At 40.0% G+C, this 14872-nt stretch overlaps 1 protein-coding gene across 4 annotated transcripts in view; it reads right to left on the reverse strand.

The window, feature by feature from the left end:
- Positions 1-5249: 5249 nt before the first annotated feature.
- The window catches only part of slc2a9l2 (solute carrier family 2 member 9, like 2), a 169419-nt gene continuing 159796 nt past the window's right edge, over positions 5250-14872 (reverse strand). For all 4 annotated transcript variants that reach the window (XM_085406006.1, XM_085406004.1, XM_085406005.1 and 1 more), the window contains one exon: positions 5250-5667. In XM_085406006.1, coding sequence (XP_085262132.1) covers positions 5425-5667 — 243 coding nt within the window. In that variant the 3' untranslated portion in view covers positions 5250-5424. The remainder of the gene's footprint in view (positions 5668-14872) is intronic.

The raw sequence follows: 14872 nt of genomic DNA on the forward strand, positions 1-14872 counted from the left end.
ATATCTACCAAACAAAGTGCTTTAAAGATGAAACTGTCTTTTTTTCACAGTGCTAAAAACTAAAACTACATGTTTTAAATGATCAAACACTTTTTAATTTTAGACAAATTATTATTTAGTTTACTACTAAGGGAAAATAGCTATTCAGACCTATCTGGGCCCATGTGAAAAAGGATTTTCCTCCTACACCTAATGACTGGTTTGGCCACCCTTGGCAGCAAGGATGAAAAATAACATGGCTTCCAAACACCAATCAAGTGTTTGGAAAAACTGCCCGTGAGTCTTTCACATCATTGTGGAAGAATTCTGGCCCACTGTCATTTGCAGAATTATAATTCAGCCAAATTGAAGGCTTTTTGAGCACGAACAGCATGCCAAACCATATCAACAGCTGTTAACTTGTTAGAGTTAAGTGATTAGGCCACTCCATAAATCTTAATTATGTTCTTTTTGAGCCGTTCAGAGGTGGACTTCCTGGTGTGTTTCATAAAATTGTCCTGCTGCATAACTCAAAACTGAATTCACAGTTCCATCTATTACAGCAAGTCGTCCAGGTCCTGAAACACCAAAGCACTCTACCTCCACCATTTTTGACTGTTGGTATGATAGTCTTTTTAAAAAATGCTGTTATAGTTTTACACCAGATGTAACAAGACGCAAACCTTCAAAAAGTTCAACTTCTCTGTTGTCAGTCCGCAGACTATTTTTCCAAACATTTATGGCAAATGTGAGACAAGCCTTTGTGTTTCTTTTTTGTCAGTAGTGTCTCGGTCGTTGTGTCCTTGGGCAAGACACTTCACCTACCGCCTACTGGTGTTGGCCAGAGGGGCCGATGGCGCGATATGGCAGCCTTGCTTCTGTCAGTCTGCCCCAGGGCAGCTGTGGCTACAACTGTAGCTTGCCTCCACCAGTGTATGAATGTGAGAGTGAATGAATAGTGGAATTGTAAAGCGCTTTGAGGGCCCTGAAAAGCGCTATATAAATGCAATCCATTATTATTATTATAGTGGTTTTCTCCTTGGAACATCCCATGGGTTCACTTTTGTCCAGTCTCTGTCTTATTGTTGAAGTCTGACCTTAGCTGAGGCAATTGAAACCTTCAGGTTTTTAGATGTTGCTCTGGGTTCTTTTGTGGCCTTCTAGATGAGTTGCCGATGTACTCTTGGAGTAATTGTGGTAGGCTGTCCACTCCTGGGATTGTTCGCTACTGTTGCACATTTTTTTCTCTATGTGAATAAAGGCTCTCACTGTGGTTCACTGGAGCCTTGAAAAAATTAATTTTCAACCCTTTTTAGACTGACAGACGGAAATTACTTTAGATTGTGGCATGATGTGTTGCTTTTGACATCTTTTCACCTACTTCACTTTGTTCTCCCCGTGTTTCGTGGGTTCTCACCGGGTACTGCGGCTTCCTCCCACAATCCAGAGACATCCAGTTAGTGCGGTTAGGTTAATTGGTCATTCTAACCCTGAGCCCACCCACCCCTGAGCAACCCTGACAAGGAAAAGTGGAAGAGATAGGATGGATGGGAGTGGCAGTTACGTTTTCCACCAACAGTGAAATGGTAAATGGCCTGTATTTGTAAAGCGCTTAGGGACTAGGAAAGCGCTATACCACTCCCTCCCGTCCAGTCATCCACCCATATTGACACACTGGTGATGGAAAGCTACGTTGTAGCCGCAGCTGCCCTGGGGCACACTGACAGAGGCGAGGCTGCCGGACACTGGCACCACCGGGCAGGGACGTGCAGAGAGGTTTAAAGGGGCGGGTGCTCAAAGTTAAAAAGGGGCACATTGAACCATGCTGAATAACAACAACACACATTCATCAAGAATCTAATATGGGAAGGGCAGGGCTGTGTTGATCTGAGACTGTAGACATTAAAAAGTCCACAGGAGAGATGGTAGCTGATTAAACAAGTGTCATGAGATAATAACAAAATGCAAAGATTGGTGACAGCGCTTGGAACCATAAGGCAACGAAAAACTGTGACATAAACTCGGCTCTGCCTGTGAATCACTCTTTGCTTCTCTTCTTCCTTCCTTCCCATCATTTCATATATCACTCTCCACTTGCTGTCTATCTGAGAACAAGGCACAACTTGCTATTGCAATAAACTATAATCTAATTATCCACACCTAACAACTCTTGCACTTAATCTATAATAAAATGATGACAGAAAAATGTTATAGCCCTGCCTTTAGTAGCCTCATACAGCTCCTACTGTTTCCTCCTCATGTCCTTACCAGCCATGTCTGGACAATGTTATATCATGAGTAATATTTTTTTAAATCCAGCTAAATAAAACACACACATGCACACACAGTGACATTTTAGACCTTCTTCAGAATACTGTATATACTATGGGCATCCTTACATTATTATTTATTACTAGGGCTACAATAATAAAGCAATGAGGAGGGGGAAGTAATAAATATGAAATAATGTATTTATGATGATTCCATTTGTTTCACTATCCACTCTGTGCAGGGCAAAGCTTATTACATTTTTAAACTGTAGAGATACAATCTTTTGTCTTATTTAAAATATAAATCTAATATAATCTGCTTCTTAATGTATGTTCTTTAAAATACAGCGTGTGTTTTTTAATATATTATAATTATAATTATAATTATGTGGACATGCATATTAGATCGTTTTTTTAGTGAAATATAATCCCTCCAGAAAGGCAGGAAATGCCCAGAAACTTACTTTAAAACTAAATATGTTCCCTAAAACGGTGACAGAGCTACAGACCCATGACAGCCTTACACAGGTAGCCAGCAGCTGTGACCAGCACTACTTGTGCAGTTAATAAAAGGACAGGTAATGTTTGTCGCTCTGTTGCACACACAGCACGCTCGTTTGTTTCAGTTCGTCAGTTGCAACAAGACAGCTTACCAACGTGTACGTAATAAGCTAATACTCCTGTGTGCTACACACTACAGTGTGCGCTGTACACCTACTTACTGGGTTTGTCGCATCAGTCTGTGTCTCTGAGTTAACTTGTGTTTCTCCTACAGCTCCGGACCGCAAAAAATGCGCGTGCTCTTTGTGAGCTCGTTCCCGGCTCGTAACCAGCGCGTTCTGCCGTCGAGGGCGATCATTGGTTAAATGTGATCATGTGACTGATGCAAGCCAGATCCTTTTATTTAGCAAAACTATGATTAATAGTTAAATATTATTGTTGAGGGGAACAGACAGGACTCCGCACACACACACACATAAAAAAAAAATAAAAAAAATAAAAAAAATTGAAAAGTTGCCTCAACAAAAGGGCACTTTGGGCACTCATCAGGAAAGGGGCGGGTGCTCAAGCCCCTCTAGCCCCCCCCCCCCCTCTGCACGTCCCTGCCACCGGGCCCTCTGACCATCACCAGTAGGCATAGGGTGAAGTGTCTTGCCCAAGGACACAACGACTGAGACTATCCAAGCCGGTGCTCAAACCGGCAACCTTACGATTGCAAGGCGATCGCCATAACAAGTGAATTGGAAAAGCACTTAAGAAAATGCATGGATGGTTATTTTCAAGTGGAATCATATCACCCACATTGCAAATTGCTGTCAGCTGTCATTCAGTGTATGATTTGCTGTGCTGCTGCAGAGATCCAGGCCAGACCAGGCAGAAGCTGTTTCATCAGATGAAAAGAGGCTGGTAACATTTTTGTAAAATCAAATGAGCATTACAACCTGGATTTAAGATAAAATGTTAAATATTTACACACAAGGAGTTGTTGAATACCAGAGTGCATCAATTAAATGGAAGGAAAATCCTCGATGGGTTCTGTTTTCAAATGGTTGAAGGAATTGTTTGAAATTTGATTTTCAGTCATTCTCTCTTCATAGGACATGCGAGTGGGATTCACACATGCCTCCTGTTGCACCCACTTCTTATTTTGCATAATCTGAAGTTAATTTGACACCGCTTCCTGACGGGTTGGTTAACCAGCGATTTATCAAGCATACATTACTCTGCAGTGTTCTCTCATTAAACATATACGGCTTTGCAGCAGTGTGGTATCATAATTACTCTCTCAGCACTCACCCAGCAAAGCATTCTGTAAATTGCACAGTAAGTAATGCTTCTGACAATATATTCTCCAATAGTAGCAAGCTGGAACAGAGCTGTAAGGGACAACATTCTCCGTCTTCTTGTATGTTAGGTAAATGTAATCTGAGACACTAACTCACTGGATATTTGCAAAAATTAAAAGGACATGAAGACGCATGTAGGTTCTCCACCACCTTTCTACAATGCTATTTGAAAACGTGGACATCCCATCATAGCATGACACATACACACAGAAACACACTTTGTGTCTGTGTCTATATGAGGGGGTAGAGTGTCAGCCCCCCAGGCAGCGGACTTTCAAATATTGAGTACGCCCTACTGTGGAACAAACTGCGACTGCTATCCAATGCCACGCTTGTCTGCCTCTGTTCAGATCACTTCCTCCGCTGGCTCCAGCCATCTGGTGGGAGGTAGCCTTGGCTCGTTTCAGATTTGGAAAGGATCCAAATAGCTTTCCCTGTCAGCTTTACTGCGCTCTCTGCGTTCTCTCTCCCAGGTTGTGTATATTAAGACGTTAACCAAGACATCAGGATTACAGCTATAATCCTGAAATTTATGTCTCTCCTCAGATGCACGTCTGTCCCACCTCTCATTTATTGAGCCTAATAAATGAGAGGTGGGACAGACGTGCATCTGAGGAGTCTTCCCTAAGAGCCTTTAGGGAAGACTGAGATGAAGAGAGATGGGATGTTGCTATAACTGGTGTTACTAAAGAAGAATGATCATATTTCTGGTGGTTCTGGCACACCTCTGTTTAGTGTCAGGACACAATCATCTGAGATGTGTTTCTTGCAGTGATAAACCCATAAAGCATGTTTTGGTTTTCTCGCCCCCAGCTGTACTGTTTTGGTCCAATGTCAACATGAAGACAACACTGTGCACAACCAGATCAGTATCAAAAAGCCAAGAAACACCTAGCCCATTAAGTTTTTTGTGGACGTTTTGGCAAAGCAAAATACATTTTTTCAGAGACATTGGTAGAGACTTAAAGTGAAAAAAACAGTGACTAACAGACTGAAACAAAACTCTGTATGCACTCTAATATTAGACAGAACTGTAAAAGCAATCAGTGGAATCAACATCTAATGTAAGCCCCAAACCACAGTCATTTTTGTGACTGCTGAAGAGCCTCAGAACAGAATAGGAACGATTTGTTTCATCTTATTGAGAGACACAGACAAATACTTGCTTCATTGCTTTATCTAAAAAAAATTGCAGTCATATGAAAAAAACATTGAAAAAAAGCATTGACTTTACTTCATTTTTTATGCTCAGTAAATATGTAAAAACAAGACATATTTTCACACATTTAACATGGCTTCTCGATTATGACTGTGCTTCATTCCTTCATTTACAAGGACGTTTGCATCTTAGTGGCATCTTGGGCTTTTCCATTCGTGTCAGAGTTAATAGACAGAACCAGCTCCATTTCCTGACCAGGCGAGGGGATGGGCATTTTATTAATCTTGGCAAAGCTCTGGCTGATGTCCATAAAGGTTTTATTTTTGGTTTCCGGGAGGACGACATAGAGGTATATGGATCCCAGAATGCAAACTGCCACAAACACAAGGAAGGAAAAGGACTGCAGCGTCTCCTGTGCAAACAGAAAACATACAGACAAGAAACATGAGACATATCAGATTTGTGCATACACTGTGCTGTTTTCAACATCCTTACCCTCAGTTCATCATTCTTCAATTAGATGACATCTAGTAAAGTTTATTAAAAAACAAAAATTTTACAGCAGAATTTTAAACAATTAAATGATTACTGGCGTGTCCACCTCCACACAGCTGGATCGTGACATTTTTCAGTCCATCTCTGCAGAGACATCATCTGTGGCATCTGTTTTGTCATCTGTTTTGTCAAATGTGTGTCATTGATGAGGACAGCATAACATTCCCATGATTTTCCGCTCAAAAGAATCCTACAAGCATATAAACTGAACATTACTCTTCTTGTATATACTTGCATGTAGTCGTGTGTTCAAGTACCAAAAGTATGAAAGGTAACCTTGTCCTGTGGGTTATGCCAATAATAGAGATTAGTGACAGATTTAAAAATACACACTGACTGATTACCCAGAGGGAGATTTAGATGTGGAGAGAGGGTTTTGTGCGTGTGCGTATGTGAGTAAGAGAGAAAGACAGAGAAAGAGTCTGAGAGAGAAAGGTTGGGTGTAGGGCAGAGAAACTTGGCTGACCCTGACCAGTATGTTACCAACTATAATCCCTCGCTTATGAGGAGGCAGACTGCAAATGCAGAACTATGTACCAGGTATTAGAAATGCAGTGTCCAAACAACCACGACCTCAGTAAAGAACTACTTACCACTTTGATTTCAGTTGGTTATATCACCACTGCTGTTAGTCTCTGACACTGTTTTCCTCTGTTGAGAGTATTTCATAATAGCGCCATAAAAAAAAAAAAAAACCTCAGAGCATCGTGCAAAGGGCCTGACCCAGTTTCCATGCTGCCTCTGTGATGTAACACTCATCTGCAAAGTTAGCAAGTTCTTCAGAAAGAACTGCCTTTCTCTCTCAGTTGTCAGGGTAGATGAGTCATCTTACAAACAGGATATTTATGCGTTCACTCCATTTGTCATTAATCGAATTTTTGCAAGCCCGTGGATTGACAAGGATGAGACAGTCCTGATTTTGACACTGGGATAAGCCTTTGATCTGCTGTGGTGGCTCAGCTGGGTTCAGTGTGGTGCACACGCAGACAGTAAGGCATGAACACAAAGACCCAATTGCTGTACACACACACACACAAACAGACACACTTTTTTCATGCTTAAATGAATGTTGGCTGAATAATGTGCAAACAGAAAAGGCGAGGTGAATGCTCTAAAATGCACTGCAGACGTACTGTAAATCTAATCTGGTCAAATGAGTGTCCATGCTTGGACATATACTGTCAGTCACTGGTTTCTGGTGCAACAATGAGTCATTGCTGGGGGTAGGGGTTTGCCGGTGTTAAAAGGGGGATATTTGCATGGCTGTGGGCTTTCATAGATTGTGTTGCCTGTGGGAGGCACAACGAGGAGATGGCCTGATGCCCGACTCTACAGTTGAGTGTTGTGGCTAATCCTTGGCTATATCATTGTTGTTACAATATGAGCATACAAGACAAAAAAACAACAATACCCATTAAGCATCATGTTTATGGATCACAGCTGCATTAATAAGACAAACACAAAGTCATTCAAAACTCATAGCGTATGAATGGATGTGATTGAATGTGATGGGTCATTAGGTTTTACAGATCTCATGCACAAATAGAGCTTGTTGTTATTGCCCCATTTTATACTTATATATACATTTATATTGGTGTGAAGCATCGCATTGGAACTAGAGCTCCTGCTATCTTAGCATTTCTCCATACGATGACTTCACCAGCTTTGGTAAGGGTTAAAAAAATGGCAAGTGAAAGTTTCTTCTTTTCATAAAATTCACTGTGGCAGAAATTGACGTTATACTGTTTGTTTGTACTGGCTGACTAGAGTTATAGAGCAGCGTGCATAGTTTGTGAAAAGCTTGCCTGAGTCAATAACTGCAGAGTTCCAAACCTCCACCGTTATTAGCATCAGCACACAAAGTGTGCGCTGGGAGCTTCATGGCATCAGTTTCCATGACAGAGAAGCTCTTGCTCTTGCAATTCTTAGGGAATGCTTTAGACTCCAATTGCAGCAGAAAGAAGGTCCTGTAACCCTGTAGTGCATCCTGCTTGGTGCATGAGTTTGTGAGACCTTTACATCATGTTTATTTGTTTTTTCAGAAAAACCTGATGTACACAATTAGACACGTGGTGCTACTGTGAGCAATAAATACACATAAATGCTCGTTGTAGCAAAAAGGATACAAATTAAAACTAATATGCAAATTGATATTTAATTTCTTTCCTCTTAATTTTTCAGAAGGTTCCATAAATCCTCCAGTTAGACTTTTCTGGCAATTATTTCATGGTTCAGGCTTTATGAGGTGAAAGCACGCATTAGATCTGTTAAATTTATATTAAAAAAAGAAAGAAAGAAAAGAGCCAGTTAAACAAAAAATCTCTGTTAAAACTTCAAATGAGGCTGTCAACAGTATCTCAAATGAACACATACAGGATGGCTGGAGCCTTTTCGTGTGGAGTTTGCGTATTATTCCTGTGCCTGTATGGTTTTCCAAATTAGCTAAAGGTGAATTGATTTGGAGAACTGATGATTCAAAATGATGATAGTGTGTGGTTGTCGGTGTTAGCTCTGCGATGAACCTCCAATTTGTCTTGAATATAGACAAATCCAAGATGGCGGTACACATCGAGTTAAGATATCTCACTTATCTTAACTGCACTACTGTATAGTTTTCATTGATCAGGAAATAGCCTTGGTGGAGTTTTCGGGAGTGTTAATTGGTATAATTGCTACTTAATGTGTTCCTTTCCTGCACCATAGGCCTGGGAGCATTTTGCATAACTGTGTTCAGGTGCTGCTGTCCTTTTAGATATCCATGTACGGAATTAAAAAGTGCTAATAATTGATAATATTTCATATTACAAGATTTTAACTGCTATATTTTATAACCCCATTTGAAAACCTAGCTCTGCAGAGCACTAACTGACACCTCAGCAGTGGCCTGCCATGGAAAGATGGGTTGTGACAGTTAAACGGTGTGTTGTCTGGAAAGGGGTCAGAGCTGGTTTCAGGTGCATGTCAGAAACCAGTCAGTCACTGCTGGGATCTGGATGCCAGGCATGTGCCTGGGAGTTCGTGGGGCTAGCAAAACCCAACCAACAAAAGCAACGAGCAACTCTGCAATATTTGTGGAATTGGCTGGCTAAAAATAACCTTCTGTTGCTTTCTGCTTCTCACACGTGTCCAAATCTTCCCTGCCAGGTCAGCCTTATCTCTTGCTCTGCTCTAGGACTTTCTCCTGTGACACACTCTTATTGTATACCTTTATTATCTGTTTAATTACCTATTCAGCTCTATATCTACTTGACCTTCCATTTCCTGACATAAATTACCAGCAATCTCATTGTTCAGCCATCAAAATACCAAAAAAAACCCAAAAAAACCACCTGTTTATCATGACATCATACCTCTTTGTCCTGTCTTCCTACTGGTCAGTGGTACATGACAGGTAGAAGTGCAATATATCATCCTTTATTTCTCCAATCCTTATTTTTTACAAGAATGAAGTGACAGTGCAGACACAATGGTGAGGTGTTCAGGCTCCTGTACATCTACTGACAACTCTTCATTTAAGGATTCATAGTCTGGTGTAGCTCTAGCACAGGAGAGTATAGGTGTTTCATTACATATACAGGGTACCTGACATGCTGAAACCGGCAGGGTTCAGCACATTTCTGTAAATGACTTCCACAATGCAAGCTTCCTATTCTTAGCAGTGGGTGTTGCTTACCTAGTTATATTGTGATCGGTAACATGACACAAAGGAAAACAAATGTAGTTTTTTGTCACACTGCCAATGTGAAGATGTGGATGGCATTTTTGTTTTTTAGTCACACTTCATTCGAGACTGAAATATCTTTACAGATGAGTTCCCCCACCAAACTTTGTGTTTCAGAGAGAAGTATCTGGAGAATGGAGCTCTGACGAGTTTTCCAGAGTTATACTTTGGCGTAACACTCTGGTAACCGCTTCTCTCCTAGCGCCATAGCCAGATCTTGATCGTTAGATTTAAACTCTTCTGTGGTGGTGTACCGAGGTAAAACCACAAACATTGTGTCATTTTCCTAGTGCTTATGGGCCTGACTGTATAGCTATGAAATAGTGACTTTGCAAACATTTTAACATCTCCAAAATTAATTACACTTTGAGAACACATCTGTTATTCCTGTGGGAGCTCATGCATCACACAGTCGGTGTGAGAGTGGAAGTGCAGGAACGCATCGCCCAATGGAGTTTTGAGATGTTTGGGCTTTAATTTTTTTTTTCTTAAATTCAGCAAGACTAAATGAAAAGGAAAAGACAGATCATACAAGAACAACTTCCACCTCTAAGAAAACACCATCTAAGTGTTTGTTACGCCCTTTTCAGCTATTTTAGTTCTTCGTTCACTCTTTGCCTCCAACACATGACACTCCGGTACAGCTGACTGAAAGGACAAAATTAGATTTATCTGGGGGGGCTACTGAGCGAACAGGCAGAAAACATTTGACGGAAGGTCAAAACGGCGTCACTAAAATGTCCACCGTGCCTCAAGCAAACTTTCACTCTGATCTCAAACTTCTATGATGACTTTTGTCGAACTTTTTCTTTCTCACAATGAATGTGCCCTTAAAGCTACGGTCAGAGAACCTCGCTTTGTGGGAAAGTTGCAGAGGCGGAGGGAAGAACATATTGTTTCTGCTAAAAAGGTGAAACTCTGTTTAGTTGTAATTACAATCAGGTTCTGAGTCACTGTTTTCATGGCAAACACATATGCTCAACATCTGCTCTCTAGGCTAAAACCACTTCTGATTGACAAGTCGTTTTGTCAAGCCACTTATCATTTATCTCGTCCATGTCAAAACCATAGAATATAATTCATGGTGCTGTAGCATTTTCTGTCGCATACGTCACATAGGGCTGCTAGAATGTAGAAACTGTAACCAAGATCTACATTTATGGATGAATAAAAATCAAAGAGACAAAAGAAAAAGAGAAATCCCCCTGTGAAGTCACACACACCCGTGTACCGTAAACCGAATTCATTTGCATTTCCAGTGTAGTTCAATCCCATATTCATTAATTTTCAAAGCCCTGCTCCTGTTTTCAGAACTTATCAAAATCTTATCCCTGAAAAATCCACTGATAATATCATCTGTGCTCATCTTCATCAGTCTGTGAATACACTGTACAACTGATTCCTGTTCACAAAACTCCTGATGAGTGCTAGAGGCTAAATATCACGCACCCAACTGGATCAACTGGAGGTCAGATTCATTCCTGAGTTCCTGCACTCTTATGATGATCATTGGATGCCCGATATTTCAAGGAGCAAAGGAGTGCTTGAGAAAAAACACAAGAACAAAGATGCACGTGAAATCCCAGAAGGAATGTTTAAGATAAGACGGGCAAAGGAATCATGAAATGACACGTCACAGGCTTCTTTATGTAACTCTGTGTAATTAAAACATCATCACACCCAGCTTTAGCTATAAATTCACATGCACTGAATAGTTAATCGTATTTGTAGTCCAGGCACTCAAACACAATTATTCAAAATGTATTTACTTTGCAGAGTCATGCACCTGTGTAGATGCATCCGTATTAACTACCCTGCTGCTCAGAGCTTTAAAGTATTAAATTCAATGTTTTTCTGCATTAATTCACTTTTTTAAATCAGCCGCATCAGATAGAAAATAGCCCTTTCTATTAAAAAAATCCTCCAGGTTAACTGGAAATAAAATAATTTATGTAATTATGAATGATTTATTAACTGAAAACTCTGGCTTTACGGTACAATGTATTCATTCACAGATGAATCTATTTAACTAATTCATTAGAAATCAGCGAAGACAAGCAAGAATACAATGAACAAGTTTGTTTAAGGGTGCAGGAACATCAGCGTACATATTTAGATTTTATTTTTTTATCTCACAAAGATTGAAATGTCAAATGCCATTAGGATCTAATGAGGGACAAGTGGGTCATTATAACCAAGGGCAAAGTTCTGTCTAAAAAAAAGGCAGAACCATGTCCTCTGCACACAGGGCAGATATAATCAGACACTAGCACTTTATATTAGGTAATGTAAGAAAAGCAAAGTTAAAAACTCAAATATGCCATGTAAGAAATATAAAGGTCACACTTTCAGTTGAAATGTCATTTTTAAAAATATCTCTGTAACGATGTGTTATATAGATAATGCCGTTTTCCTAACGAGCCAGATAATGATGGTATGGTGTCTTTAGCAACAAAGTTTTCCTACTGTGGAGTAGCTAGAAATTGCTATCACTGTCCACAGTAATAGTTTAACAATTTTAATAATGCTCTAATTAGAAAGCACACAATTCAAGTTGCCAGAGTGCAATCTAAAAGTGGCAGCCACACTGAAAGCTGTTTCGAAATGCCTGAGAAGATGATTTTGCCTCTCTCTTTTTGATTAAGATAACTTAATAACTTCAAGACAAACGCAACGCAAAACCTCCATCTGAGTAAGAAACCAAAAGAGCAACACGTCACACTTCTAAGCCCATTTAAGAGCTCTGTTGGTTTTTAACTCAGGTGGAGAGAATGAGGTGTGTCTGCAGCTGCAGAGCAAGCCTCGCAGTTGTGAAGCAGCACTGGTGAATGTTTGCCCAAAGCTCAGTAGATTTGTCACCAGAGACAACTTGCTGAATAGATACAAAAACTCACTGAATCTATAAAGCAAACAGGTTGCCAATAAAGAAGTCTTCTTAAGTGCGATAATCACTGCTGTGAGTGTCAGGAATGCCAAGCACCCAATCTAATGTGGTATATGTTAGGTTATGTGATAAAGAAAGCTTTCACAGGACTCTATGCAGTCCTATAAAAAACTAAGTATGCCGTTAATGCTTCAATAGGAATAAAGAGCATAAGGAGCAGCCAGCATTTGATGCACCTATTGCACCTATATAAACACAAAGGTTTGTGTAGTTTGCTTGCCCGGAGCATACAGGTTTATTTTAAAACAGAGCAATGAGTTTCCCGTGTATGGACAGAAAAGTCACCCCAAGCTTAGAGTGCTCAGAGAAACAAACAAGCAAAAAAAACCAAGAGCTACATCTCAGACTCTACAGACCTCATTGAGCATGTTAAATGTTAAAGTTTATCAGAGAATAATTAGACAGAGGTTCAACAAGGATGGCTTGTTTGGAAGGGTTGCAAAGAGAAAGTCTCTCTCTAAAAAGAACATGGCAGCAGGGCTTAGCTTTGGAAAGGTGCATCTGAACAAATGGAACAATGTCCTTCAGAGAGATGAGACCAGAGGGGAGATGTTGGGCCATAATGAACAGCACCATGTTTAAGTACACTGGTAGAGAGGTGATGATTTGGGCTTGTTTTACAGCCACAGGAGCAGGGCACCTTGCAATCATCGAGTCAGACATGAAATCCTGTGTATACCAAAGTATTCTAAAGATGACCAACCGTTTTCAAGAAATGAATACTTCTAGTTTTCCTGCCGAAGATGATTTTACATGCTATTGAATCATGGAGTGCACTCCATTTGTGAAAAATGCTGTTTTTATTATAGACATTGTACCTTGAAATAGGTAAATGCTGATATAGGAAAAAAATCATCTGTCATGAACAACAGACTGCTGTATGTTGTGTAAAGTTTGAAAAATAGAAGACTGACGCAAGCTGTACAGACAGATCCAGAGAGATCAGCAATAGATGCTTTAATTAAAATCATATTCTGTCAGTAGGAATTACCAGATACAACTCACTTAACAGATCATTGGGAGTGATACAGCAAAAACTACTTAGGTACTCAAAGAATAAAACAGCTCGATATAAATTTTTAAAGGGATCGTGCACTAGGAAAACAGCAGGTTGTTGGAGATCTGTGTTATGAATTCTAACCAGAAATGGAAATGTCAAACTGAAGAACACCTTTGCTTGCAATGCTGTAAACAAACTTGTCTTCACTGGTGCAGTACAGAGTACTGAGACACAATTAATACTGAGACACTTGGACAAAATTAAAGCAATGAACTGTGGATGACTCGAAAGCTTCACTGGCTGAAATGAGAAGAATGTTTTAACCACTAAACGACTTCATTTTTTGTGCGCTAACATGAGATTGAAATGAAAAATAGCAGCAGTGAAGGACACAAAGAGACTGATATAGTTATAATTGTTTAAAATGTGAAAGAGGCCAAAGGAATAGCAAATGAGCTTAATTTTAATCCTTTAGTTATAAAATCCTTGGAAGATGAGCACTAACAGCAGAGGGAAAACAGGAGGAGACATATACTGTGTGACGCATGAGGCTGGCAAACAAGTATTCAGTCTGTGGAATGAGGAACCACATTGCTTCGATAGAACTATGTCAGACTGATTTATCCTCTTTTCAGTTCAGTATCTTTTATGCTAGCCTGCATTCAGATCATAAGCAGATGTATACGATAGGTTGAGGCAGCCACAAATTGTCAGATTCAGCGCATATAGCAATGATTCACCGAGTGGTTCATTTTTAAAGGTAGATAACCCGCATTCATCGCCTTTTCATCAGGATTCCCATTTTTGCAATGTTTGATTTAAAAAAACCCTCACACTTCAGTAAAAGTCCCTTTTTTCACTCTAAAACGCTAGATCCCCCACCCACCGTCTTAAAGGAATACTGCTTGTCTTTACAAAGAAGTTGGTCCACCTTAAAACAAAACAAAATGAAAGAATATAAAAGAATTGTTTTCATGCAGTATCAAGAGAAAATAAATCAATGAATGACCTTTAATGTACCTTCAAAGGACACCGCAGCCAGCCAAGTTGGACAGTTATTATACAGAATGTACTCATTAAGGTTGCCTGTCAAGATATTAATGGCTGCTACAAAATATCAAAGACAGAGGGATGAGAAGAAAGAAACAGCGATGGTTCATTTATAATACACACACAGGCTGTGATTTCCCCAGTAAAACTCCAGGGTTTCCTCCAGTGTCTGCAAGCCAGCTGCGCCAGAGCATCAGATTTTAACATGCTTTTTCAGACAGGAGGGGTCAACAGTCCCAACAACTTTACTCGCTGAAACTATAAACTCTTTTGTTCTTCTTTACAGTTCCAGCCTTTCCCAGCTTTCCTTCTGCACCTCTGAATTCAGTGTTATAGTGTTAAAATTA

The sequence above is a fragment of the Rhamphochromis longiceps genome, linkage group LG5 (genome assembly GCF_057381845.1).
Source record: "Rhamphochromis longiceps isolate RC_006_pf linkage group LG5, R_longiceps_female_GT1.1, whole genome shotgun sequence".
In the NCBI taxonomy this organism is placed as follows: Eukaryota; Metazoa; Chordata; class Actinopteri; order Cichliformes; family Cichlidae; genus Rhamphochromis; species Rhamphochromis longiceps.